This window comes from Diorhabda carinulata, chromosome 1, assembly GCF_026250575.1.
Source record: "Diorhabda carinulata isolate Delta chromosome 1, icDioCari1.1, whole genome shotgun sequence".
Taxonomy (NCBI): Eukaryota; Metazoa; Arthropoda; class Insecta; order Coleoptera; family Chrysomelidae; genus Diorhabda; species Diorhabda carinulata.
Window position 1 is genome coordinate 31047493 of NC_079460.1, and position 27801 is coordinate 31075293.

General features: G+C 28.8%; 5 protein-coding genes and 1 long non-coding RNA gene across 7 annotated transcripts in view; 3 read left to right on the forward strand and 3 right to left on the reverse strand.

Moving 5' to 3' along the window:
* Positions 1-1435: 1435 nt before the first annotated feature.
* Positions 1436-10386, reverse strand: LOC130898962 (longitudinals lacking protein-like). Of its 2 annotated transcripts, none has more exons than XM_057808602.1 (3): positions 9733-10386; positions 9642-9674; positions 1436-4357 (listed from the first exon to the last, which is right to left on the reverse strand). In XM_057808602.1, exons 1-3 carry the CDS (start codon positions 10289-10291, stop codon positions 4125-4127), a joined length of 825 nt encoding a protein of 274 aa, XP_057664585.1. In that variant the 5' UTR covers positions 10292-10386; the 3' UTR covers positions 1436-4124. The 2 variants fall into 2 exon arrangements, with proteins under 2 accessions (XP_057664585.1, XP_057664592.1); XM_057808609.1 differs by lacking the exon at positions 1436-4357 and adding an exon at positions 7682-8202 and having other exon boundaries at positions 9733-10368.
* A 275-nt stretch (positions 10387-10661) lies between these two features.
* LOC130898978 (uncharacterized) lies at positions 10662-12180 on the forward strand. The gene is made up of 2 exons (XR_009059951.1): positions 10662-10716; positions 10842-12180. It is a non-coding gene; the product is annotated as an uncharacterized LOC130898978 (long non-coding RNA).
* A 1073-nt stretch (positions 12181-13253) lies between these two features.
* Positions 13254-14089, reverse strand: LOC130898982 (uncharacterized). Its single transcript, XM_057808630.1, has 2 exons — positions 13735-14089; positions 13254-13504 (listed from the first exon to the last, which is right to left on the reverse strand). The coding sequence occupies exons 1-2, from the start codon at positions 13909-13911 to the stop codon at positions 13268-13270; spliced, it is 414 nt and encodes a 137-aa protein (XP_057664613.1). The 5' UTR covers positions 13912-14089; the 3' UTR covers positions 13254-13267.
* Positions 14090-14219: 130 nt separating this feature from the next.
* LOC130898991 (platelet-activating factor acetylhydrolase IB subunit beta homolog) lies at positions 14220-20322 on the forward strand. The gene is made up of 4 exons (XM_057808642.1): positions 14220-14672; positions 14727-14933; positions 16862-16984; positions 17049-20322. The coding sequence occupies exons 1-4, from the start codon at positions 14607-14609 to the stop codon at positions 17328-17330; spliced, it is 678 nt and encodes a 225-aa protein (XP_057664625.1). The 5' UTR covers positions 14220-14606; the 3' UTR covers positions 17331-20322.
* Positions 20323-22100: 1778 nt separating this feature from the next.
* LOC130899000 (protein FAM177A1) lies at positions 22101-23432 on the reverse strand. The gene is made up of 3 exons (XM_057808654.1): positions 23110-23432; positions 22817-22938; positions 22101-22594 (listed from the first exon to the last, which is right to left on the reverse strand). The coding sequence occupies exons 1-3, from the start codon at positions 23275-23277 to the stop codon at positions 22444-22446; spliced, it is 441 nt and encodes a 146-aa protein (XP_057664637.1). The 5' UTR covers positions 23278-23432; the 3' UTR covers positions 22101-22443.
* Positions 23433-24038: 606 nt separating this feature from the next.
* The window catches only part of LOC130899008 (uncharacterized), a 41663-nt gene continuing 37900 nt past the window's right edge, over positions 24039-27801 (forward strand). Inside the window, exons 1-3 of the mRNA XM_057808667.1 lie at positions 24039-24487; positions 26253-26524; positions 27124-27325. Coding sequence (XP_057664650.1) covers positions 24323-24487; positions 26253-26524; positions 27124-27325 — 639 coding nt within the window. The 5' untranslated portion in view covers positions 24039-24322. The remainder of the gene's footprint in view (positions 24488-26252; positions 26525-27123; positions 27326-27801) is intronic.

Sequence of the window (27801 nt, forward strand, 5' to 3'; positions counted from 1 at the left end):
TGGAGCTTAGAGTCCTCTTTAAGACCTAAAAGGTCTATATTCCGCAACAGTTTCTGATCCTCTACAAGACCCAAATTCGTCCATCTTTGGAGTATTGCTCGCACATCTAGAGCTCGGCTCCCAAGCATACCCTGAGGATGATCGACTCGATATAGAAGAAAGCAATTGAGTTATGGGCAATCCAGATGTGACCAGAAACTTAAGACAGATTAGTATATCGAAGAAAGATCGCTGACCTGACTTTGTTACCTTTTGCAAGATCTACTCGATAGGCAGACATGTCTTATGATTAGCGAGTTCGCCTGCAGACGCCCAGAAGGTCAGTTTATCGGGACTTCTTCCTTTGGAGAAGTGCAAGCCTGTAGAATCAGCTACAAAGGCACGTCCTTCCCGAACACTACAACCTAAAGGGGTCCAAGATCAATATCCACAGGCATCTCCATACGACAGGCACCACTTGAAGTACTCGAGTGTAATAGAGTTTACCCTCCTGCGCTTGCTTTTTACATAAAAAACTATCATATCACAGACGTGGAAAAATTCTTACGTTCAAAAACAGTTGAAAATAAAAGAAAAGGCCTGTAGTCGTCGTGCGTATTTTTATAGAGGGTAATGTCGGTTTCCAATGTTTATTAAAGTATCATACAAAAAAACCTTTATATTCGAAGTGTAGACCATCGCATTCTATACCTTTCTTGATGTAAGAGAACCCGCTTTCGATTAACTAAACCTGAATAGTTTTCCGATAAAACCTCATATATTCGCTGTCCACTATTCACCGCGGCATTGATACCTAGACCACCTCAAATGATTTGGAAGTTCACTAAACCTTCATAATTTCAACAAACACACAAGACTTTCCGTTCGAATTGACCTCTATTCTTCTGGTAAGTGTCCTTTGTCTAATCACTGATTTTACATGTTAAGGTTGTTTAAATAAATCGACTTTTCATCGCAACATCTAATAAAACGATCATCTTTTGGCACGGTAAGGCGCTGTTTACATACTTTGTTATTTCGTGTGGCACTATTCAGTAATTTTATAGATATCACCAAATAATTGTAAATGGTATCTTCAGGAGGTCCAAGGGAGTCCGATAATCGGTTAGTGCTGGTGCTGGTTCGTTTTCTATTGCTGCTCTTGTAACCTCAATATCCCACGCAGATGGACGACGTAAACGATGTTCAAGCGTCAAATCTCCACAATTAAAACGATTAAACCATCAATTTGCTATTCGCTCATTAACTGTGTCTTACCTTTCAATTTTACATATTTTCCTTGCTGCCATCGCTTCTAAGGAAATAACTTAATAAGAAACAAGACAAGTATTGCAAACACATTCGACCAACATTACTCAATTGCAGAAAAAACATACGCATACATACATACTGCCTCTCCTTGCATCGCACGCATACTTTAATTAAATAAAGCGAATCAAGATTATAAATAACTTTATTACATATAAGTTTTCAACATTTAAAACATTACTCATCAGTCTATTGAAATAATAGAGTAGTACAATAACATTAACCAAACACTGAACATTATATGAAGAAATAAATATGAGACTCAAGGTGTAACACTTTCAAAAGTAACATAATTGTGAAAATATATAGAAATATAGGTTGATAAACTAACTAGTTTTTAAAAAATAAGACAATTATTATTTTTCAATGGTCCACCTACATCAGAAAAGAAAAATTGTAATATCACATCCCCGAGATTTGGAACTACAAAATATAATCATATACGTGCTATATAAACTTAACTCTTATCAAATTTGTTGAACATATCAGATAATTTATTCTAAAACTGGATGAAAACACTTGCCGTCTTTTTACTTCACGCTCGATTAGATGGGATTATGAAGCATCAAAGTGCTGTATTGCAGTTAGTCTCAACCAACTAAATTTTAAACAGAATTAATTGTCGCAAAATATACCAAATAATATTATGCACAAAATACTTGAGAAAGTCAAAATTCGATAAAATCTTATTTTCCAACATGTAAGCATCTAAAATGTGTACATGAAAAAGTACCAATACTTTTGGATCAATTATCTGCTGAGAGTTTCCTCTTAAAATTCAGGCCTATTAAAAATGCCGCACCAAACATTAATACCTCAAACATACTGAAATCTAGTTTCTGACTAATTTCATAACTGGAAGCACAAACATAAATGAAGAGTTATTCAAACGTGTAGTTTCACATATAAATTTCTTTCAACTTTCTACTTTTGGGTTCAGACTTAGCAACAACATTAATTTATTTGTTATTTTAGGGCCTCATTGTATACATATCACAAATTATATTTATCTAATAAAAATATGACAAATAATAATCATCTTACAGAGATATCACAAATAATAATCATTTAATAAACATATCACATATATAATATTTGGCATATATGTGCTACATATTAAAAATAAAAAAATATGTAATCTTGTAAATAACAAACACAAGAAAGCAGAAAAACAACTCATAAGAAATATATTGTAAAGCTCGAGTAATATAGAGTAATTTTTGTGTTTTGCTTGTTTCCCCAAGTTGTCGTAAATATGAACTTTCCGAAACAAAGATAAACTTTTTGTGTACAATGAAGAACTAAAATTGGTAGATGTCGTTTATGATTTCTGTTCTCAATTTAAATCGAAACTCGGGGTTGGAGCTTGGAATTTTGTTGATAAATTGAATTATGTGGTTTGCTCTGACAGATGCTTCAATAGAGAAAATTTAATTTTTACCAACTGTAGCAGCGTACAGTGTCTTGTCAACAAAAGAAAAGAGAGCATAAATTTAGTGTAAAGGCAACTCTTCAAGAAAGACATGATATTGGTGGAAGGCGCCTGCTAAATGTCTTTAAGAGAAATAATGTATATTCAGGAATAATATCTAATGTCCGGCATTGATATTGAATGGCAATTGGGTCTTGTTGGTCCAAGGCTTCAAAAATATAATTTTTATTTATAATACACTAAAACAGATTTCACGACAAAATTATGTTTCCAGTTTCCTAATCGTTTCCACTATTAAATATAATTAGTATTGTTTTGCATATTTTTCTTTAAGGTTAAATACTCAAATTGGAAACTGGCGATAAGAAGCAACAACCAGCACTAGTTTTCTAGATACACGTTAGTTAGCAATTTCATGGAACATTTTCAGAAACAAACAAGAAACTCAAAAGTTACTCAATGTTCCTCAACTGCACCTTACTATACATTCCAAGATTTAAAACTTCCCACTTAATATTCTACTATTAATTAATAAAAATGTCTCAAAATATCACAGCAAGTAAAATATATTTCTTTCTATATAGTTTTCTGAGAACAAAACAACTAGGTACATATTCACTAATTCACCATATTCACCATTTATTATGAATATGGAAGTAAAAAACTTCTTTTAAAGAATACCGCATGAAGCCAACTACAATACTGTGAAAGATGTTCTCAATCATCTTACTATTTACAATTTGATTTGACGAGAAGAAAAATTGTAATGGAACATCTACCAAATATTTTTAGGTTTCCAGATAAAGAAAACTTTTGGTTTTGGATTTCACAAGAAAATATATCCAAAAATGAATATATGTATTACTTTATCATGCAAACGACAAAATCCTTGATTCAGTGATTAGTGCTAAACAATTGTCAATAATAAATAATTATAAGGAAAATATAATTTAGTAGATCAGTTCAAGTCTAACTATGAAAAACTCTATGATAGCAGGTAATATTATGTTGAAATTTTTGACAATGTTGGTGGTATTCATACTGTTTACTTCCAATACACAACATGTACGATTACACTTTTAAACACATATTTCAATAAATGTGTAATTGTCTTCAGAGACAGAAGGTAAAAAGTTTATTTGTGAGAGTTGTTATGGTAGTAAACAGTAGAATGTACTACTGGCCAAATTACACATTAAATATTGTGTTAATTGTAATGAAATTATAGAAAATTTAACAAAAAATATTATAATGTGGATTATAGTTACAAAAATTAGAAATTGACTAATATTCTTCCAAATATTCCATACACGAAGAAAGTATCAACTATTTGTTTAATGTTGCTATTCTTACAGATACCAATAAAACTATAAATAGAAGTTGTTCAACCTACATTGTGTTTAGATTTCATGTGCATTTTCAAATTATACTTTCTGGAGAGAACAGCATTACAAATGCGACATTTTGTTCTTCCAAGATGAACTGGTTTATGGTGGTGCAAACTATATGGATGTGCGAAAACTTTGAAGCATATGGGACAAGTTAAATTGTCAGAAGTTAAACTTGAACTAAGATCACGATGAGTACTGGCATACAGTTCCTCTTCGGATAATTCTCCTGAAATACACATACAGTAATACAACAATTATGAATGAAGGTCTTTGTTAAAAAGTCACTATGATACAGGGTGCGGAAATCAATCCTGCATTTTTGAAATGGCAGTGAAAAATGAACGGACGTATATTTAAAAATTTTGTTATAATCTTATTGTGTATTAAAAAGCATAGACGAAACTTAAGTTTTTTAATCAGAGTTTAAAAATGATTCTGTACCTAAAGTTTTGTTTGTTCACAAATCCCGAGAGATGAAAATGTGCCTCATCACTCATTCAGATGTTGTGAACAAGTTACTCGTTGTTTCAATATTTGTTACCCAAACTTTATTGAATCTATACTAGGCACTGATTGATTGCAATTAACTTCAAAATGAATACGAAAATGATGCTGAGCTGCTTCATAGCTACCAGTTTGGTAAAAAGCTTTCACAGTAAATTTGGTATTATTTGGACCACCATTCCTAGGCAACTGAAATGCTCTGAGGTGGCGATGTAGTTCATAACGGCATTGTATAAAGAATAGGACAGTAGAACAGTGACAATGTTAAAACCATTTGAGGCAATTTTGCACGCCACTAGTTACTTTTACGCTCGTTCTTCATAAAAATGACCCATAGCTTAGTGCCATATGAAATAAACGGCACTATTTTCAACAACTAAATTTTTTTGGAAAGATCCCAACTCAATATGAAGTTTTCTTTATCTTCGAAATTCGAACCGACAGTACATTGTTGCCAATTTTACTTTTTATTACGACAGTGACACAAATTACCTATTCGATAGGAATCTTTACAATAGATAGATAGGGCGTATTTTGAAATATCATGTTTCTAATAATGTTATAGCATATATTCATCTCGAACCGAAAATAAAAAACTTAATCTCAGTACTAATTATTTGTCACCAATTTGAATGTATAAAAAAAAAGATTTTTGTAATGAGTCGTGCAGCACTAGCAAATGAAACAAATAATTTTTCATTAATCTGTTAATCACTTAAATTTGGGATAAAAAGAAGGATCCTTGCACAAAAGTATATAAAATATATATACTTTCCTTTGGTGACTGGAATAATATGAATTTGCGATTTCAGAACCTCGGTCATGAATGTATTTTTGAAACATTCATATTTTAATGATATTTTGAAGAGGCGAAAAAATAAGTCCTGGCTATTTTGTATGTTTTTTTTAACTTTCAGTTGATTTATGTGATTCATCCATTTTCCCCTTTCTTCCTGGGAAAAATATTTTTGATTTTGTTCCGCTTTCGTACTGTATTAATATATTTGATAAACAACTTGTAAAAAGTTCTAACTATACTAATATTTTAAAAGTAACGAGATGAAATATACTAAATGTATCATTATACAATATCGTACTAATAATTCAATTAATGACATTGTAGAATTCTTCAATTGTGCAATATGTTCTTTCTTGAAGAAATGCCGTCGTCGATTTTCGGAACTTACTAAAACTATTTGTTGCTTATAATTCTAAAGATACCTAGATGATAATTTTTTAGCATGAACGTTTTAACAGGTCAGAGGTCGGTTGAGCAATAAACATCTTATGGCATTACCTAATGTTTGGACTTTCAGTTAAATTGTTAAATAGACGGATTTTAATATAGAGTAGGATGAGTTAAAATTTTGTATTTTCAATACAATATGAAGTTATGAAGTACATTATGAATAAATTGAAATAAACGAACGTAATTAAAAAATTGTTAAATGTTGGCATAAACGTCAGGATTCACGGATTTTTGCTCTGAGGTAAATGCATCCTTCATATTAGATAACTAAATAAAACACTCAAAGTTTTAATAAATGAATTTATTAGAAAATATCGAACAGAAATATTAAATAAAGTAACAATAATAACTACACTTTTTATGAAATTGTTGATATAAAATTATAATAATTATAGACTGAGCGTTTGAAAAAATTATCGGAAACTACCAGTAGTACGGTCCTGTATATATTCCTTGTGCATTTTACAGCTACAACATTGTTAGTGGGAAAGTCGAATGGGCAACAAATTGAGTAAATTTATTATAATTTTAAAACTTTTTCAAATTCTCAAAATGTTTGTTAAAAAGTATGATAGTGTTGCTTCAGAACATTATTCACATTCTAATATTTTTGTTTTCTGGAAATTATTTTTTTTATAACCAGTACTCGACCCATTTGGACTATGTGTTATCAAGAAAATATATACAAAGTAGCTCTTAATTTTGACCACAGAAAGAAATGGACAAAATCCACTAAACAACCTGAATCTTCGTTAAGAAGACTGTAAAACCCCAAAAATGTAGTACATGTAGAATCTACTCGCGATGACCTTTAGATATTCTCGGGTCAAGTAATCACATTTACTATTGAAACACCTACTATAAATAAAAACGTTGATTATTATTGGTTATTCATTATTATATTATATATATTATATTATATATATTATATTATAAAACCATCTGTTTGTTTAATGGTATAATAAAAGCAGGCAAAAGGTCTACTTATCTGACCAAGTATGTATGATCATAAAAGCAGGTACTTACTAGCAAATAAAATTATCTCTTGTTAAATGTGTTTTTTGCAATATATATAATAAAATTGAAACTAAAATTCATTTTTATTGAAAGTATTCAACAATTGTAAGATGGTATATGGCATTACTATTTTCTTACCCTTAATAGATATGAGAACAAAAATGAACAATGGACAAAAATGGTGATTATATTATGGAGGGACATTACATTGGTAAAAAAAGTTCATTTTTTTTATATCGAAAACATCAGATAATGTTTAAAGTAAATCTCTCAGTACATTTTTTGACAAAATCAAAAGAGTATCTACGACAGAAACGTATTTAAGAATAATCATTAGTGATGTTAGTTATTCGAGATAAAAGTGTGCTATATCGCTTAAATTGACTAATAATTATAATAAATAAGCAAATCCTCATTAAAAACCTATATGTTTGCCTCGTGAAGGCACCAAACGTCGTATCGAAGATTTGTTGGTACATGTCTATAGTATATTTGTATTCAAATAAAACTAGTATTTGATATTATTTCACTCAAACATTCTATGCTGGATAAAATAAAAGCATAATTTTCATGTATAACTTGAGAATAGAGGAAATTATAATTTTCTCCCTAATTGTTACTATTTTGTCAATCTGTTATGGCATAGAATATAGTATTATAACCATATTATAATATGTGATAAAAAACAGTCTATATACATTCGAACAGGTGAAATTTTTGCCTCATTGACAGGATAATTTCCAAATATAAACACACAGACACACTACATTATTATTATGTGCTTAGTTCATAAACATAAAAAAATAACAAAAAATACTATTTCAATTTTTGTGAAATATTAAAGTTAAGTCCTTTGTATTCGGTTAGATGTGTTTATGTATAAGTTTGTCATTACTATAAAAGTGGCTTCTAAGTTTAAATTTAGGTATGATTCAAGTACTTTTGATAAGTTTATAAGATTGAATGGATTTGGAATTTGTAGTAAATCATTGTACTCGTATAATATGCACTGCGACTATAATACAAATAACTCATTATCAAAAAAAACTATTGGACGAATCATCTTTTATTTGACGATAAATACCTACTTATCTTTAGTATTGAACATTTGTAAACAGTCATTTATTCACATTCACTATTTTTTATTCCATTATGGAAAATAATTGCCTTAAGAATAACTCACCCGAGTGTATGATCCATTTTTGACATCTGGTAGGGTCATTCACAGGAAATTTTAATTGTAGGATCTGATCTCTTACTTAGTCCACACTTGAAATAAACACACTTATTTTTAGCCATTTCTAAAAAATTAAAAATAAGAAGTGATTATTTGTTATATAAATATATTTTAGTAAGTAGTTCGCTAAATATACAGTTTTTTTTCGAAATTGTGAGCTGTAGCATTTATACATCTAGTGCCTCTTATAATTTGAATATATTAACTAAGAGAGTAGTGATGTATATTAATTGTAATAATATCCACTTACCTTAAAAATGAAATATATATCCAAGTTCAAAGATTCTCAAATAAAAAAATAATCCAAATGCACAACCAACGAAACTCAACAATAACACAATGAACACAATACAATAATGAACTCAAAATGCAACTTTGCTATAGGCAGCCAAAATAAGAAACTTTACAAAACAGCTTAATGTTGAATATATTTTAAATAATTTTGGTGCCATCTGTTATTGGGGTAATTCAGCAACCAAAGCTAAGAAAACACGTAATTCAAGCTACGACGTGCAGTAAGAAAAAGACGTGCTATGGACGCCAACTCTACACTGCCATCTATTGGTGGCATCCACCTCGTTAAATGATATCCTCATAAGGTTAACCTACTATCCCATTCTTTATACAATGATAATGGTAACCTTGTCAACTCGTCCCTCACACTTTCCATGTAACCACAACTACTTCAAAAATGCAGGAATGCCACATCCAGTATAATTAATTCTGGTCGCCGAAGTCATTAATTTAGTTAAATTTGGAAAATTGATATATTCTAATATGCATTTCAAAAAGTAAAAATTCGTGAAAAACTTATTATAAATTATATTAATTTTCATATTTGAACTCTATATGTTATAACTTAAGTATAGTCAGCAAAATATCTGTTTTTTAATAAAATAAAACCTATCTAATTGAATTTAACAAAACATTATTTGGTAAAAATGATAGATAGATAGATTTGAATTATGTTCATTGTGAAGAACAAGAATGCAAAGATTATCAATTTACTTTTTTCAAACCAAAGTAGTAAAACCAAAGAATGTGTCTTTTATATAGTTTGGTTATTAATTAAAATAGTGGGAGGCTATCACGGAGTGAATCTAAAAAGGAGAAATGCAGTATCTCAATCAAGTTCATTAACACTTATGAGACGGTGGCAGAAAAATCTATTGACTGACCATCAAGTAAGTGGGCAAAAATATTATTTATAGGATAGGACTACTGATTTTATAAGTCAAGACTGAGACTATTAGTGTCAGATTGATGAAATCCTGATCTTTAGCAAACATTGTATATGTTCCATTAACTGCTGTAAATATTCAAATTAATATATTATTATGTTGAATTAATTGACTTAATCCTGTTGAAGTTCAGATTCCCACCTTTTTCAATAAACATTTTTGCTTACATAAGTCCTTACTATCTTTATAGAAAGATTTACCTAATTCTCAGTAAATATTATTCAGCCCAACTATAACAAAAATTTATATTTTATAAACTTACTTTTTTCAACATCAATTTCCAATTCATCTGAACCTAAAACAATTTTTTGGCAATGATATATACACATATTATGTAGACTTTTAGGACAAACCTTGTGAAATCTGAATGTCACACATATTATCTGTGAAAATTGGACTTGATATTTTAGTATCCCAGTCAATATTATCATTGTTAAAAACTTGTTCCTGGGCATCCATTTTATCTTTTCTTATTTTTTGTGTAATTGTTTTGGCCGTTTTTGTAGGAGCGCCATTGGTCAAATCTGATTCATGATCATTGTTATGTTGTGAACCTGTTAATCCACTTATTTCTAAAAATTCCGCAGTCTGTAGGAAATTATCAAAATGACTACTGTCTACACTAACTTCTCCACTGTAAATAAACTTCAGAATATCTTTTAAAACGACATATTTAACTCCTTTAAGTACGACAATGGGGTGCTCTTGTGGAAAATCTCTGAATAGACAGTTAAAATAATTACTGCATGCTGAAAGTAACATTTTATGGGCGCCTATTTTAGTACCTTCAACATATAATGTAACATCTGTGAGATCACTATTATTCAGTAAATTGTCAAAAGCTTGTTTTACATGGTTCATATGGTTACTCCAGCTTACAGCAAATTGTTTGGTCTCATCCATCGAAGTCATTAGTATTTAATATATTTGTAGTTTATTCAAATTTATAGAATGTTTACAAACACCCTATTTTTGCGATAAACTGTCAATGTCTTCTTTCTCATCATATTTTGCTAGCTTAATCCACAGATCAACCACATCCTACCTAGTAAGTTTAAGTAGAAAGTCAGTTTTGTGGTCTTGTATCTAACGTTCAGAGGGTTTTTAAAACCTATGATCCTTGGGACGGTTTTAGATGCAGGTCTTGAAACCAAGCCTAATTTCTATACATTTAGCCGCTTGGTTCTCTTGTCGTCCGGGTATGTAGCCAACAAAAATTTAGTTCTGCCACTTATCCATCGTAACGCTAGTGTAATAAAAATGTGTCATTACTGTCAACTTTCATTTGTCATTGGTCATCCATTTTCGCAACATTTCCTTTAGATTTAGGTACACAGGTAGGTGATATTATCAGAAATGTTATTTATAACTATGATTTCTTGTTTAAATCGGTTTGAATGGAGAATATATATTTCTCACCATAGTCAGGTTGTAATTTTATATAAAAGAGAATTTGTTTTAGACGCGGGTTGGGAGCATATCCCTAGAAGACGAAGGATCTCATTGGAAGAAGTAACCGAAAAATTAACAGCTAACTATGCTTTTCTGTAATTTTCCATTAAATATTTCAATATGGACTTGACGGTAGGTGACAGTAAAGTATAGATGTGAATTTCCAGGCTGCAATAGTAAAAATGTGGAATGAAAGATGAATAAACATTTTATAGATTTCTCAAATGCTTTCCTGGTGTGTATTCTAAATGGGAAAAATTCTGTAAAATTCAATGCTTAACACTAAATTATCGCTTATGTGATCATCATTTATGTGAAATAATTTTCTGGAAAGTTATTTTACAAATTGCAATAGAAAACATTTGAAATATAAAGCATCTATTCCTACCTCTCATCTGCCCTCATCGTCTACTTCCATTTATGAAAATCAAAGCTATGCCAAAGTTTATGGTTGTATACTAAAACAAGAACATTCATATTATATAAATACAGTTATAGTAGACACTGATATGATTATCAAGGAGCATCAAGTTTGTAGTTCAATGCTCATACCATAACATCTGGCAATTTACCTAAAGAAGAGCCATTGGAGTTTTCAAGTGAATTTTCAGATTCCATTTTTACAGAGGAAATTAGTAGTTTTGACACAGAAAAATCGGGTTTTTTGCCTGTAACTGAAACTAGCAATAACAATTTAACACCTATGGAAATGGTTATGTATCAAATATTGGAATACAATAGACAAAATATCAAAATCGAAAAATAGTTTAAAGAATAACAAAAAGCAGTTAGAGACATTGAAGAAGATGTATGAAATTTGTATATAAGAAAGTTAAAATAATGCAATGAAAGAATTATTTATTATATAAAGAGGAGTTGGAAGCAAGTCATTGCCTACTATTTTACATCACATACAATAGACATCTGCCTTGAAAAAAAAATGGTTTCATCTGATGGAATCTTGTGGGACCAAAATTTTCTTTTATTTATTATATAATAATGATTTATTTTAGAATTTTATTGGCTTAAGTTTACAGAGAACATATTTGTTTTCAAACTTTTAATGTTTATTTTTCTTTGAAAGACTGTATTATGTGTAATAGGTTTATTTTCTTGTTTTGATTTTGAGACATATTTATGAATTTTCCACACATTTGTATAGAATATTATTTTTGTTAAATCCAAAAATGAGAGTACTGTTTTATTTCTGGTTAATATTTATTTACACTTCTCAATTTGTTAGAGAAATATGTATTTTATTAGTTCTTATTTTAAAAGTGATATTGTAATCATGTCTACTAATTTTCCTTGGTTTAGAAGAATATATGTAAATAAACGTATCCCAGTTCTAAGGTGTTTTTTTTATCGTGAATTCAGGATGCTAAATTGGAAGTGGACCGAAATGAATAACAGAATACATTAAGATATTCTTTGTTGCAAATTTAAATGAACCGCGAAAATAAATTAGTTCTGCCACCTATAATCGAGGGCACTGGTTCGAAAATCCACTGAATAACAAATAAGTTTGCATTTCTTAGGGTATGTTTTGTGGTGCAGACTGGTGAAGCTGGACCCTTATGTTATTTTGAAATTTCGTTAATACTAAGTTTTAGAGATGATAAGACAGAAAATGAATCTTGTTAGAAAGTAATTAGTTTTTATATAATATTGTTAACGAAAGTAAGAAAAATTGTTAGAAAGTAATTTCCATTAATATTAATAATTACGTTGGGTTTATTACCCTAGGACTGAAGATTATAAGAGAGTATAGACCCTGGTATATTCTGTGAGGGAATACTTAGGTTTATTCCAACCTGCTAGTCTAGACCGTTCTTGAAACGGTTATTGGAAGTGTTTAAGTGATATTTTCTGCACAATCTCCAGCTGTGCACGGTTCTGGTAACAATACTTGCTATCAACCAAGTGTCCTGTGTAATGCACCAACAGTATCACCACATCCTATTCTCGTTTCAGCGCCATCTCTTGGTTAATTAGCAGGACTAAACGTTTGACACTACAGTTTTCTTTCTGCTTTTGGCCACATATTACAAACTCAAATCTTTTGTCCAGTTATTTTCCGAAACAATTCAATGGAGTTGTATCATTCAAAACAATCGTATCACTTATGCTATAATAGAATTATTTCAGATTCCTGTGTCAGATTTAGATCATATATCAGATGATTGCGGATCCTAAACCAGATTGAGATTTTATTATGATTTACTGTGGAAATTTAAACTTCAACCAAAAAAAATCTTTCATTTCATTACTTTAGGTATTTGCCTTAATTTTTGTTATTTCAGTTTACATTTCTATATTTTTTTTTGCGTTTATAGACCTTTATTTAGTTGTATAATAGATTATAGCGTTTAATAATTGTTATTGAGTAGTTAGGGGTAAATCAAAATAACTGAAATCATTAACAACACTAATTATTCAAACATCATAAAATGCCATAGAACTAGTTACAGAGTCATTTTCAGTATTAGATACTGTTTTACAGCATGTATCCTTATCTGTATCTTCATAATCATTTTCCTCTGTATCTGTGGTATCATTTTCGTCAGTTTCATTGCTATCAAAACTATCAGAAGTTTGTTGCCATGCTAATATGATCTTTGCTTTATCCAATTCTGATATTGTATAATTAGGATTTGTAATATTCGGATACACCTACAATTGATCTAGATTGAAATCAAGTACTACTTTCTAGTGTGATTCAAAATTTCATTATTTTTTTTTCAAAATATCCCTTCAATACAAAATATCTATAACAATAATATAACTGTTAACAAGAATTAGTTGAAAAAAAAAATAATTAGTATATCTATTTATTTCCTACGTAACTACAAAATGTATTTGTACCATTATAAATTATTTTTAAATGGATAAGGAGCGAATACCTTCTTTTCAAATCGATTTTGCAAACTTTGCCAACTTCTATCTTTAAATACGTTACATCGGGAGAGATCAATCCAAAAGTTTTTACCACGCAAAGTATAGAATAATTTTGTTTTTATTATCCATTCTAGAATTAAATTATCCTCTTCCAAAGTATAAAATCGTCGAGTACTAATCATATTGTAGCAGTTTGTGAATAAATATAAATTACTTATAGTTCTGAAGCAATTTAATTTCCTCAACGCCTCAACTTACATTTCAATATATTTTTTTAACAAGCCATAATACCACATAAATTTATTGTAAATATAAATATAACCTAACTATAGGTTTTGTTTAGTTTCACGAATATCTTGTTTTGATTCGTTTGTTTGATTACAATCATAGATTGATTAAAATTCAATTCTCCATCACTAGAACAGTCTTTCACTTATCAAGATTATCAGTTACTTCATTCAGTCATATAAATTTTAGATATTTCATACTTATTGTTTCTAATAATTTTAATAACGGCAGAATATAAATATCTCCATTAGAGTTGATTAATTTCGTTCATTCATAAGAAAAGAAATTTTTTTGTTTAAATGAACAATTTGGTTATTAAAATTTTTTAGAAATGAATAACTATCCATTATTTGCGATTATGATCAAAATATATATTGTATTTATTTTTATCATATTTTCATATTATTTTACGTTATAAATAGTGATTCATTGTAAGAAACTGTTATTTTGACAGATGTAAGCAGTGATTAAATCACATAAAACTACAACAAAATTTTGTTACTACTTATTTCTAGCTATCGTTAATTTATGTTTGAACAAAGAATTTGACTTATTATTTGAATATTTATTTACATTTTAAATTATATCTATGAATACTTGCAAGGTCCCAATGCCCGTCGATGATGGAGATGGTGATAATAGGTGGTTAAGTATTGTAGGATTTTTTTGTTGCTGAAAAAACAAATATATTTTATATTGAATATTTTAGCATAACCGGTTTCTCTCTGAAAGTAAAGAAAAAGATGCTGATGTTATTTTCATAGGAGATTCAATAGTTCAAGCATTACAACATACAGATGTTTGGAATGAATTATTTGTCCCATTACATTGTTTAAATTTTGGCATTCATAGGGATAAAATCGAAAATGTGTTGTGGAGAATTCAGAATGGAGAATTAGATAATGTTAAACCTAAAGTAAGGATCTAATTTTTTTAATTTTAAATTACTTTGAAATATGTATTTAGTAAATTTGTTGTATGTAATGTAAATGAAAATCATCCATTCACCCAGTCATTTAGATCTTTGGTCAGATCTTGAGGTGTGTTGCATATAACTCCATAGTAAGGTTTGATCATCAAATACTATTCAAATAGTTTTAGGTTGGAAGTTTTGAATTATTTTAGTATTAGAAAGATTGCTTCAGCCCGAGTGCTGAATATCATATACCCACATTGGTTTTAGGGTTATTTTGTAAATAAACAATTTAATATTTGATGTTTACCAAGAAATCAAAGAATTCGTATAATCACCTGGTTTCTTATGGAGGTAAATTTAAAATACAAACCTAGGATTTAAAATTAATAAAATTTATATCATAAAATTTTGAAAAACAATTAATTTATAGGACCTTGAACTAAACTTAGTTATAATAATAACAAAGTAGAAATTATGAATAAAATTTTAATCAAAAGTGCATGAGTAGAAAATGAGTTTTGTCATTTGAAGCATCAAAATTATTATTAATGAAAAAATTGAAGAAATACCTAGATGTTGAATAATTATATTCACTAATTCAGACATGTTATCAATATTATTTGCAAAGACATTTAAAAGACAAGTGTGTGTGCAATGAAGACTGTCATGGCCATTGGTGACAACTCTAAGTACAAATTTCTCATAGTTGCAGTATCAAGTATCGAAATTACTAATTTAATGTTAAAACAACTAAAAAATCGAGCCTGCATTTAATTCTTCATGTTGTCAACACAGAAACTTCATTTTTGTAAAAATAAAGTTAACCTTTAAAAATAGTCCATTAGCAAAAAATGCATTCACTTAGTCAGTCACAATCTTAATAAGTCTATAGATTGGATAATTTGCAGTGGCAAAACTATTGTATAGTTAACCTTCCACGAAAATAAAGAAACAGAATAAACAAATTGTCTAATAGAGATGATTTATATATAAAATGATTTGTAGCTAAGATATTAAAGACATCATAAAATCTAATCTCTGTCATTTATTGTAGCTCACTGTTAAATGTAAATGAAATATTTTTAAAATTTTTTCCATCTTTAATGGTATTAGAGAAAAATTGGGATTCAAGTACAATGTGGAGAGTGCGCGTGGGGGTGTGTGGTTTGGTTTACTCTTATTCCATTAGATTCAAATTATTCTTTTTAACATTAATTTTCGCTTCTTTGTAGATTCTGATTTCTTGTATTTTCATTCAAATGTATGTTTTTTTATTTGAAGTTTTGATTTTTTTATCCTATGAATTTTTAATATTTGTTCCAAATATTTATTCCTATATTATAATTATAATAAAATTCAATGTAATGTTCCTCTTTTTGTTTTTTTTTTAATTTCTCGTATTAGATAGACTATTATTGTAACAATTCTTAAATTCTTTATCCGGATTCTGTGATAATTTCCCCCAACTTTTAGTTTTTGTTTTACTTTTTTTGAATACTTTTCTGTACTTCGGTCCTCTTTTTCAAACTTTTTTTGTTCCTAATACTTGTATTATCTTCATCTACCATTTTATTGTAATATTATCCTAGATAATTGTTGCTACCTCTTACAATATATATGCAGCTGTTTTCTATATTTCAGATTTATTAAATCTTATAAAATCTTCTTGAAGGCTATAATTACTTAGTTAGATTTATTTTTAATATTTTGGTTAGGTTATTAGCATTACCTCTGTTATAGAACTTGTATCTATTTCTAGATGTGTGGGTAATACTTTTTTCAATCCTGTTAGATTTGTATACTATATTTGGATGCACTCTTATTTTGTAGTAAATTTTTATATTTTTTATTTAAAGATGTGAGCAGCATGTCTTCATTTTGAAAGTTTAATGGATACTTTATTCATTTTATAATATTTATATTTTTAGATAATTGTCTTGCATGTTGGTACTAATAACTATTCAAATACACCTGAAGAAATTAGAGACGGTATCGTAGAGTTAGTTGAAATAATTAAAGAAAAGCATCCAGATGTGTATATTGTTGTACCAGTAAGTTTTCTGTTTTTAAAAGAAATTCTTGCTAGAAATCATGCAAAAATTATAATGTTTTCAGACATTATTACCAAGAGGACAAAACCCAAATACAGTCAGAGATAAATTAGCTAAAGTGAATGAATTGTTAAAACCTGCTTTAGAGGGTCGACCTAAAGTTGAAATGGTAGTTATTGACAATGGATTTGTCAGGGCTGATGGAACAATAAGTCATCACGATATGTATGATTATTTGTTACTAACAAATTCGGGCTGTAAAAAAGCTTTTGAACCAGTGCATGAACTTTTGATGCAGTTATTGGCAGATGGTGAAATTGAAAATGATCTCACACCCTCTGAGTAATTTGGATATTTTTAAAGTTAATCAATTGACAATTGTAAGGTTGTCATAAAATATATTTATACGAAACAACTTGAATATTTGGTAGGTATGTACGAATAGAAACTGCCAAATTTTTCTTTTTTAAGGATAATGAATTATTTCTTGAGTACCTAGTAATCAGTGACTTGTATGACACAAAGGCTTCTATTTAATCTATAAAAACACTACAATCATCCAATTAGTGTTAGACATAATGTTGATGATGCTTTTGAATGTAAACTATTTGTTTTATTCATCAGTTTTCATTCAGAATTTGGTAGAAGTTATTAAAACAAACCAATAAAGCTCTTTTTGACAGTAAAGATAGTGAAAATGGCTATATTTTATGAGAATCTAAAAAATATACATCAACTTGTATTTTTTGAGTGATATTCTATTTCAAATACCAAATTACAACCGACTCTAAAGAACTGAGTATGAAGAAATTAATTAACAGTATAATTAGAAAAATCACACACAAATAACAGTAAACAGTATCACATAGCTTGTGGTTGGGATAGTGTAACACAACATTCTAAGTAGTTTTAATTAATGTTTGATTTTATTGAATATAGAAATAAGTGTGCAAATTAGCCACAGGTTCTTACTAAATATGGCAGTAAATTAATTATATTGATAAATTTCGATTCACAAAAGCCTTTAAGTTGAAGTTGATGTGGAGAAGTAACTACTGATATAACTGTGATTATAATACTTTTGCTTGATGCTCGTAACTTAATGCTAGAGATCAATATTAGGTAGAATAGATATTTTCTGATAATTTATTTTTTAATTATTTCTCATTAGGGCTGTCGCGTAATAATCCTCTAGTGAAGCGTGAGGTCTCTTGAATATCGGTGTTTGTGATTTATATGAGTCAACCATTTTCAGTGATTTGAAATAGTTTTATCTTTCGAAAATGTATATTCTTTTGTGTAGTACTGTGGCGAGGTATTAAATATGATTAATAACAAACTTTGATAACAATTATTCAAAACCTTACTCGATAATGACGTCAACTGATGAGCATAAAAACGATAGTCTTCATTTAGTTGTTAGGGAACTTCAGAAGTTGAAAAAGTCTTCAATAAATACTCCTTTATTTTAAAGTTTATGAAAGAATACAGTTATTTATCAAACTGAATGTAAAAATTATTGTGTTTATTATTATAATTAATTTTAATTTTCAGTATATTCCCTGTGAAGTTTTAAATTTATGTAACAGTATCAATACTTACGAACCTTAAAATGAATTTTGCGAATTAACATTTTACCTTTTATCTGTATTTTTTAATTTCTAGTTCTATTTTGTTTTCTTGAATGAATAACATAAACTCATTCAAACGTCTCTTGTATTGCAGTTTTTATTCCAATAATTGATCTATTTTTTCAAGAATGTCGATAAAATTTTTTGAATCATTTTATCTTTGTTTGAAGGAATTTCTGATCTACAACTTATACTTGGGTACTTCCAATCTCCATCATCATATGCAATACATGAATACAAAGTATCCAGAAATTCGTCTGCCGAACGCAAACTATTAAACTAGATGTAATGTTGTCTCAATAAATTTTAAGTCAGCTGGAAAGCTCCTCATAAAAGAGGTAGTGCCTTTTGAATGTAACGATGTTGAGTTAGATTTTCAAATATATTTCTTAAAAGCTGCTACATACAAACTTTAGACATTGTATAAACTTGCAATGATTAATTTAAATTTGGAAATACCTTACATTTGTTGAATTTACTATAAAATTTGTCATAAGACTGGTGAATTTAAAAGGTTGAGCAACTTTTGGATAAAGGAAAATAGATTAGAGATAAATCACATCTAGTATCTGAAGTTTGCAGGAGGTAGGAGAGTTTGTGGATATACCGTATATTATATTGAAAAAAAAAACTAAACATGATTATTTTTTATTCTGCATTTTCATTTTAAAACAAACCTTTGTAAGATTAATCAAACGTTTTTAATCAACTCTAAGTAGATCTAGTCACCCTTAAGCTAATGATTTGTATAAAGTAGTATGTCCATTGAAAAATAGAAAAAGTCATTACAAATGTAACCAAATTAACAGACCTATAATTTCATTTGATATTTGAATTATACAAACTCGTGTTCGCACAGGAATTCAATTAATATTTTTTAATTGAATACCTTAATTTTAAAGTTTTAAAGTTTACCCTGGTTCCTGTTTTAGTTTGTTAGATTTGAGTTAGATATAGTTACAAAATTTCACAATAACCATTACTAAGGGCATACTCATATCAATTTTTTTTCTTGTATTTCTGGTGCTATAAATAGTATTTCTTGTCCGATTATCTCAAATTCTACTAGTTATTTGGTACAATAAAGAACGTTTGCTGTAAGATAACTAAGAAAAAATTCATAATTAAAAAAATTACAATAATTCCTTCTATACATTTTGTTGTACTTATGTCTTGTATCTAATCTGTGTTTGTGCCCTACTTATAATGATAGTATTAATACAGTAGTAATTCAATCTAGTGTAATGCGAATCAGATAGTTAATTGAAGAAGTGAAATGCTTGAATTAGAATCAAATATTCTACATATTTTATTTAATTTGAGAATACCTAAAGGATGCGCCAATGTACTATCAGGTATACTTTCTTTACATGTGATGAAGGTATTTAAATACAATTCTACAGAATTACTTTTTACATTCCGCTATACATATTAGGTTTTAGTTTATTTATAATTAGATTTAGGTGAAGCAGTTTCTTTAGAGTGAGATTATTTGTAATTCTATTGTTTCTTAAAGAACAAAATTTATTTTCATGTATAATATCTACAAATGTTTTAAAATTTCCGCTAGTTGTAGCTTCCTTTTTAAAATCGTATAAAATATGTTTCTGGTATTTCAATTGTAAAATCAAAATGAAGCTTCATGGCTTGAATTTTTGAAACACATGCTCATTATATGTCAAATTAATAAACTTTGTAATTTTGGAATGTGTCTTTCATTCAAAGTATATAAAACCTATTGCTAGAAAAATAAACATAGGAATAATTTTGAGAACGTTATTTTTTAATTTGAAAATGTAGATGTCAATATAATTTACACGAGCAACTTGCTTTTTTTTCGGGTGTATTGTACTTTTATGAATTAATGATGGGCCCAGAAATGAAATAATGGTCGCATTCACCGGACGAAACTGCTGTGCTGCTGTTGTACAACCTTAGCGCAATCGTTCGATGACACACGCTACAAACTCAATACGTTCTGAAACGGACGCCATATTTCGGAAATTGAGAAAAAACTGACACAAAACCAGCATAGAAATTTGTTGAATCAACTGTGTATTTTGTGGTCAAATTAATTAATTCAGTCATGGGGATGAGAAAAATGAATTTATATATATATTATATATGTTTTTTAGAACATCCATGTATTTTTGGGTACCCGTTTTTATAAACAATGATTCCCCTGTCCCGTTCCGTGCCATCACCACCCGTTACTATCTCCTCCCCAGTTTATTTTCCCCATCCTTCACACGAATTCTAATATTTTTCTAATTTTTCTTGATAACTGATATTCTTTTCCCCTTTCTCTTCCGCCATCTTAATTAATTCCTCTATTATTCTAAATGCTTCCTCCCTAATTTTATCATGTAGTTAAACCACACTGTTTGTTTTTAAGTTATTTTCTATATCTATTTGTCCCGTCTCCAGCTCCTCTAATACTTCCCCACATTTCTTCCCTTATTTTTTTTTTATAATTTCCAGTTACCCCTTCCACTTCCTTTCCTATTAGCACAACATTACTTTCCCTTCCCCTTAATATATCCTCGATCCTTTCTCTTTCCCATTTAGTTTTTTTATTAACTTCCTCCCATTCTTGACCTACTAATTTTTCCGATACCTCATATTCCTCGCCTTTATCCAATTCCTCTATTATTTTTTATTTTTTTCCTCCTCCTCGATTCACTCCCTACATTTTTTCCCTTTATTTTTTAGTTCTTTATTAATTATATCCCCAAGCTCCTCTATTTTTTAAATAATTTTTCATCTCCTATCAAATTCTTTATTTCTGTTATTTTCCTATTTATCTTCCCTTCTTCCTCCCCCGTTATTATCGTTTCTCCCTATTTTTTTTGTTTCATTCTCCCCCTCTATTCTGCTCTCTTCCCTTTCTCTTTTTATCCCCTTTTCCCCAAACAAAATTTTTTTTTAATATTCTACCTTCGCTGCTCTCCTCTTTGGTTTCTTCTTCTATTATCATTGACTGTATTTTGATCCCCCGCTCCTGTTTATTTTTTGTTTTTCCTTTGTCTTGCCAATAGTTCCTCATTAGTTTGTTTTCCATGTGGTTCCCACGAGTCGGTACGTTGGAAGGTCCAGCGGAGCAGTGCGCCCTTAACCCGCTAAAGCAGATTACTCTAGGTGGTCGCCAGGTATCCCAGAAGACTGACTCACGCGCAGCCATACATTCCATAACATAATTCTCATATTAGCGTTAATTTATAAGAATGGAACTTTTCTTAATAATGTTACAGATGCATCCTACATCATGCTGTTATGTAGATGTGCAATTTTTTTTATAAAATTTCACATAACTTCCAAATATCTTTCATTATTAGTTAAGGTCTTTCATCGATTAGTTTGAATAACATCATTATTGAAACAGTGTCATTGTGAATATTGGTGTCAGTAAGCAGTGTTTAGTATAAATATCACCTACAGTTCCAGAAATTCCAACTAAACTGAGAAAACTACAGAATAAAAAATAATTTGCATAAAAGTTATATATTTTCTACTATTTTTATAAATGTATAGAATCACACTTCATACAGATTCAATTTTTCATAGTGATTATATTGTCTCAATCTAAATTTTGCAATATTTGTAAATCATTTTTACAGAACTAATATCTTCATTACAAATGAAACAATATCAAAGATATGTTTTAACTGAAATGAAGTTAATTAAAATAAGTATATATATAAGTATTTTAATGTTATCATTGTACTTTGACATTTTTATATAAGATTCAATTCAGGTAGAAGAAAATATAGTGCCTCATAAAAGTTATTAACCAAAGAACTTATTCAACTGTATTTATTTGACAAAATCTCAAACATCAATTGGTTGTGATGAATTTCCCATGTCTTTCAAAGGTACAGAAACACTAGTATTTGTTGGTTGTGACCATCCAGAAGCTAATTCATTCTGCCTTCTTTTTTGCTCTTCTCTTCTCTTATACTCTTCCAGTTCAAAATAATATCTAGGCATAAACATAAAAGTTACATACTGACTATTCATGAAAAGAAAAACACATTTTTTTAGAAATTGTTTTTGTAATGAGATTATTGGGTAGTTTTGGTGTAAAAACACCAGGGTCGAATTACATACCAGTTATTAGTTGCCTTAAATTGTGAAAATTATGTGATTATTGTATATTAATTTGTTTCTAATGATTATAATTAATAAAAAGGTAATCACTAACCTTGGTGTAGTAATTCCAAAAACTGATGACAGAAATTCTCCTATTGTATCTACCACATTTAGGGTTGAATTCCCTGCAGACCAAGCTTTCAACCAAAACCAGGGTCCCCATGTCATAGTAGCCTAAACATTACAAAATTATCACCAATTTTCAAATTTTTAATGTTGACTATTTCAATTTGTTCCTTATTCTTTATTAATATCAAGAAAAGGTATATAAAGTTGAACTGAGTTTTTAAAATTTTGTGTATACCCTTTTTGAAGTTATGATTCAAATTCAAAATTAATACTAACGGGATCGATTTGTTGATTTTGTGTGCTGTTATCTTCTTCATCTGTACTGTATTCTTCTAGTATGCCATCACTAAAATGCAAAACTCTTTTAGGTGTTTTCACTTTTATCGAATTTTGGCCTTCAACTTGAGCCATATTTTGTTTTTCTTCTGGACGAATTAACACCATTTTAATATATTTAAATCGATTAAGAAGCCTTCGATAAGTTTATCAAAGTAATGTTTGTTGTAATTACGTGTAATTCCCTTGAATAATTTACGCCTTGAAACTATTAATGTAAATTTTACCGTTCAATACTAACCATAGAATTGGTTACATATGACATATGATAATAGGCATTTTGTAGTGAAGCTGCTGCGTTATTTAAAAAAGTGGCATGAAACATAAATTTAAATGTGCACTTATAGTAGCAGTTGAACCAGGCCAGAGCAATTCATATGATTGAATAACAATTTTTTTAGATTGAAATTAATACAGTTAATTCGAAAAGATCGATTCACAAGTAATAAAACTTTTCAAAGTTTATTCATAATTATTCTCAAGAAATTTTTTACTCCTTATGTTAGAATTATCCGTCTTGTCGAACTATTTTTATTCTTATTTACGCATCTGCTCTTGTTTTTACTATAGATGCGAGAGCAGTATTGAATTAATTGAAAGCAACATGTTATTTATTGATAAATAGTGTGATATAAATACAAGATAATACAAGTATCGTTATTTGAAACGTCGGCACTTTTTTAATTGATTTAATTTAAAAGCAACGTTAAGTGAAATTATTTTTACTGACAAGTATAATAAAACAATTAACGTGATAAACTCAACATCAAATCTAAATTTTCAAAAAAAAAACAGTGTGTCTTCTTAATTTGCTTGGTTTGAAAATGCCTTAATAGTCAACATGCGCGCTTTCACACGTACAGTTTGTTGGCAGCAATGCTAACTGCTTCCTGTCTGTTTACAATCGGTGGCATGTAAACAATTTGTTCTAAATTAAAGAGGCGATATTAAGGTGTGGTTGGATAAAAAAAAGATTATAAAAATGACCAATTCTAAAATTGTTATAATGTGTTTTAGTAGATATAAAGTGCGTGTTATGTGATTTTAGTGTGTATGTGTTTTTGTTTGTATTGTAATTAGTTTAAATGTCAAAAGGTTTAGGTTATGCACCAGTGGTCATACTAGAACTACCAAAACCCATCTTTTTCTTGAAATGAGCAATTGGGCAGCTAGAATGCATCGGCGAGCTGCCACTTTTGGTAATGTTGTCACCTCCTGTGGCCACCCTACAGGACCCTTTCCTCGCCGTCTTGAAAAAGTCAAATTTGGCGTTCCTCTGGAAGAAGTCTGTAAGAATGATATTCCGGGACCACTTTTGGTAAATATAAGTGTATAATGAATAATAAATGCGTAACTTGTTCAATGAAATATTACACTTAACATTTCAATTTCCTTGTCTAATTGTGGCTAATGCTACTGACCTATTTATATACATATATTTTTTCAAATTTTTTACTGATATGGCACCAATTTCATATAGAACAATTGTTATGCCAATGTGCAGTAAGAATTAACTAAATTATCCTGTTTTTGAAAATTTTACTAGAGAGTTATTTAAATGTTGAATTGAAATTTTGACCTATTAATTTTTGTTGTGTAACTGTTTTTTTGTTTTTTCATAAATAACATAATAATTAATTGTTATTGGAAGTTGAAGCATTTTCAACAAAAAATGATTTTTAGTGTAAATTGACACATATATTGAACATTGAATCTAAATACTATTATCTATTTTTTGATTCATTAATCTTTTATAAGTAGCTGTCTTGCTTATCTAAGAGTTGATTATTTTTTCAGTTTTTAAAAAATGTATTAGGTGATAGTAAAAGAGTCAACTTTGGTTCTATGTAAATAGTACTATTTTTACATTTGTAATTCATAAAACACATGTATCATTTACTTTTTTCAGAAATTAGTATCTTTCATGGAATACATTCTATTTATTTCATGTAAGAATACTGCAAATTTCTTGAAATACTGCAACAAGCAGTCAAAACTATTAATTATTCCATTGAGCTCCTAATCTATACTTTAGGTATATGTTAAAACGCATATTTTACATTTTAATAATGCCAATCCAATTTGTCATACATTATTAACAATGATTTAATGATGAATAACATTAAGTTAATATTTAGAAATTGTATTATTCATTATTAATACATTTATGTAAACAATTCTGTGTGCTCATTTATTTTTCAATACAAGGTACACATACAAATAATTTATCAACAAGTCTGCTTAAACCTGTTACATTTTTAATGTATGTATGTATATGAGTATATACAGTGTGTTGCATTTAAGATGAAGGCACATCCATATTATGGTCATTTTACTGAATTCAGATTTGAATTTTCATAGCCATACAGGGTGATGCGACTTGTCAAAGATAATCAACTAAAATTGTGAAATTTTAAATTACATTCTCCACTTAACAATGGAAGGCTACAAACTTATAATTCTCTAGAAATTTAATATTCAAAGATACAGTGGCCACTGGTAATACTAAGTAGTATTTGCTTTGACTGCACTTCTTTGTATGTTTCAACATGTGAGAAATCAGTTTGGTATAACAAAATAAATACTTATAATGATCATAATCTTTTGAAAAACATTTTTTTATAGCTGTTAGCTTCAAAAAAGCTATTTAATTAGCTTTTGTTGTTACTAGTGTTTTATAACAAAAAATTTGCAAATTTAATTGATATCAAATATGCCAATTACCAAATATTACAATACTTTCCCTTCTTAAGCTTTTCAATGAATAAAATATCTATTGTGCATTGAGAGTTTTATTAAGGTCTTCAATAGAGTTGGTATAACTAGAATAGTCAATAAAGAGATCAAGCGTTATTTCATGGGAACACACCAAAAATTAAGTTTTTTTATGATCTAATAAATTTGGCAACTAGGGTTTGTATTCATCAGTAAATTGCTTCAGTTCTAAAGTGGGAGAACAGATATCACTTATACTTTTATATTTACAGTATTTTTTACTCTTTATGTGACACTTATAGTTTTTGTACTAGCTTTGTTTTCTGTCATTGAATACATTTGATAATAAATATTCTCTTCTTTTTCAGGTACTTATATTAAAACTCAACAAAGAAGCACCATATAGAAAAGATGTGTTCAGAGCACCTGGTCACCAAGGAGCCATGAAGAAACTGATACATTTTTTACAGACTGGAAGACTGGTCAATATGGACAATTTCAGTGTGCATACAATAGCAAGTGTTCTAAAAAAGTTTCTTAGAAAAGTACCTGGTGGTGTGTTCGGTAGAGACATTGAAAATAAATTTTTCCAAATTGCAGATGTTATGGATTTTCGGCAACAACAAGAAGAAATACACAAGTGAGTATTGCACCAATTTTTGTTTACTACTGTCAGGGAATTTTGGGGAATATTTCAGTGAAATACAAAATATTTATAATTCAGTATCAATTGAAAGTATGCAAATAATTCACATACAACAATGATAAATTTGTTCATCCAAACATTTTTTGATGTATGAATTTTCAGTAATCGATCAGAATTCTCTTCTTTATCTTCTATTGACTGAAAGTATACCCACCCAAACTAGTGAAATTATATAATACGAGTTTTTTAAATGATTAATTCCAGGTACCACTTGAATTCTTGGAATTTAGATTTACTTCAATTTTCTAATAACATTGGTGACTTTAATTAGTTATAAATTCAAATTAAACAGATACTGACAAGATTTAATGATTCCCCAATTCTTATCAAGATCATCTAATTTCCTATCAGTTTTTCTTTACCTATTATCAAACATTCATGTTTACTGAGTTGAAATTTCTAGAACTGTTGGTTTACAAGTACTACACCAATACTCCCACGTTTCTATAACCAATTTGTCGTCTTCAGAGACATTAAGGTCTCTAATGTTGATAAATCTTCGAATTTGGTGAAAATTGGGGAATTTGTTTTAGAATAATCATTTCATTACCTTCATACACTCAAAGACTGTTGGTGTTATTGTTTGGTACATTCAGGGTAATAGCTTCAAATAGTGAAAAGGCAGCTACTGGTATGACAAGTGAAGCTTTAGGAGTAAGTGTTGCACCAAGTTTTTTTCATTCATGTGTTAGTGATGGCAAAACTGCAAGAATGGAAGATGTTACAAAGTTTAAGGTATGTACATTCTATATAATTCATTTAAACAGCTAGTAGTTCAAGGATTGACGGATTTTTCATAATTTTAACCAGAGATACTTCAATTATGAAAAAATTTGACAAATTTATTTCTAATTTGAAACATCTCCAATAATAAGAAAACAAAAGTATAAAAAAATAATTATTTGAGTAAATAAAAGAAAGTCATAAAATATTATTTCATTAGTTAAACAGTATAAGTATGTAATTATCTTGACATTAAACTATATTGTATATTTAAATCTGACTAAATGTCTTATATAATTATGTTAATTTATTAAGATTAGAGCTTTTATGTACAATTCTTGATATTAATATTTTCAATGTAATTCTAATATTTCTCCTTTTGCCTTTATAATTTTTTTAAGACTAGGGAACGTTTACAAATTACATAAGGCTGCTCATTCCTTATGAAATTATATATATATATATATATATATATATATATATATATA

Bases quoted from the DNA above. Each gene is read 5' to 3' on its own strand.
- LOC130898962 (XM_057808602.1), bottom strand. From the start codon at position 10,291: ATGACTTCGATGGATGAGACCAAACAATTTGCTGTAAGCTGGAGTAAC. The intron at 9,675-9,732 runs GTTTGTCCTAAA...AAATTGTTTTAG, and splicing joins TGACATTCAGATTTCACAAG to GTTCAGATGAATTGGAAATT. The intron at 4,358-9,641 runs GTAAGTTTATAA...TGTGTATTTCAG, and splicing joins GGAAATTGATGTTGAAAAAA to GAGAATTATCCGAAGAGGAA.
- LOC130898991 (XM_057808642.1), top strand. From the start codon at position 14,607: ATGAATACTTGCAAGGTCCCAATGCCCGTCGATGATGGAGATGGTGAT. The intron at 14,673-14,726 runs GTAGGATTTTTT...TGAATATTTTAG, and splicing joins ATAATAGGTGGTTAAGTATT to CATAACCGGTTTCTCTCTGA. The intron at 16,985-17,048 runs GTAAGTTTTCTG...TAATGTTTTCAG, and splicing joins ATGTGTATATTGTTGTACCA to ACATTATTACCAAGAGGACA.
- LOC130898982 (XM_057808630.1), bottom strand. From the start codon at position 13,911: ATGATTAGTACTCGACGATTTTATACTTTGGAAGAGGATAATTTAATT. The intron at 13,505-13,734 runs GTATTCGCTCCT...GATCAATTGTAG, and splicing joins AAAATCGATTTGAAAAGAAG to GTGTATCCGAATATTACAAA.
- LOC130899000 (XM_057808654.1), bottom strand. From the start codon at position 23,277: ATGGTGTTAATTCGTCCAGAAGAAAAACAAAATATGGCTCAAGTTGAA. The intron at 22,939-23,109 runs GTTAGTATTAAT...TGTAATGTTTAG, and splicing joins AAAATCAACAAATCGATCCC to GCTACTATGACATGGGGACC. The intron at 22,595-22,816 runs GTTAGTGATTAC...GTTTATGCCTAG, and splicing joins TTTGGAATTACTACACCAAG to ATATTATTTTGAACTGGAAG.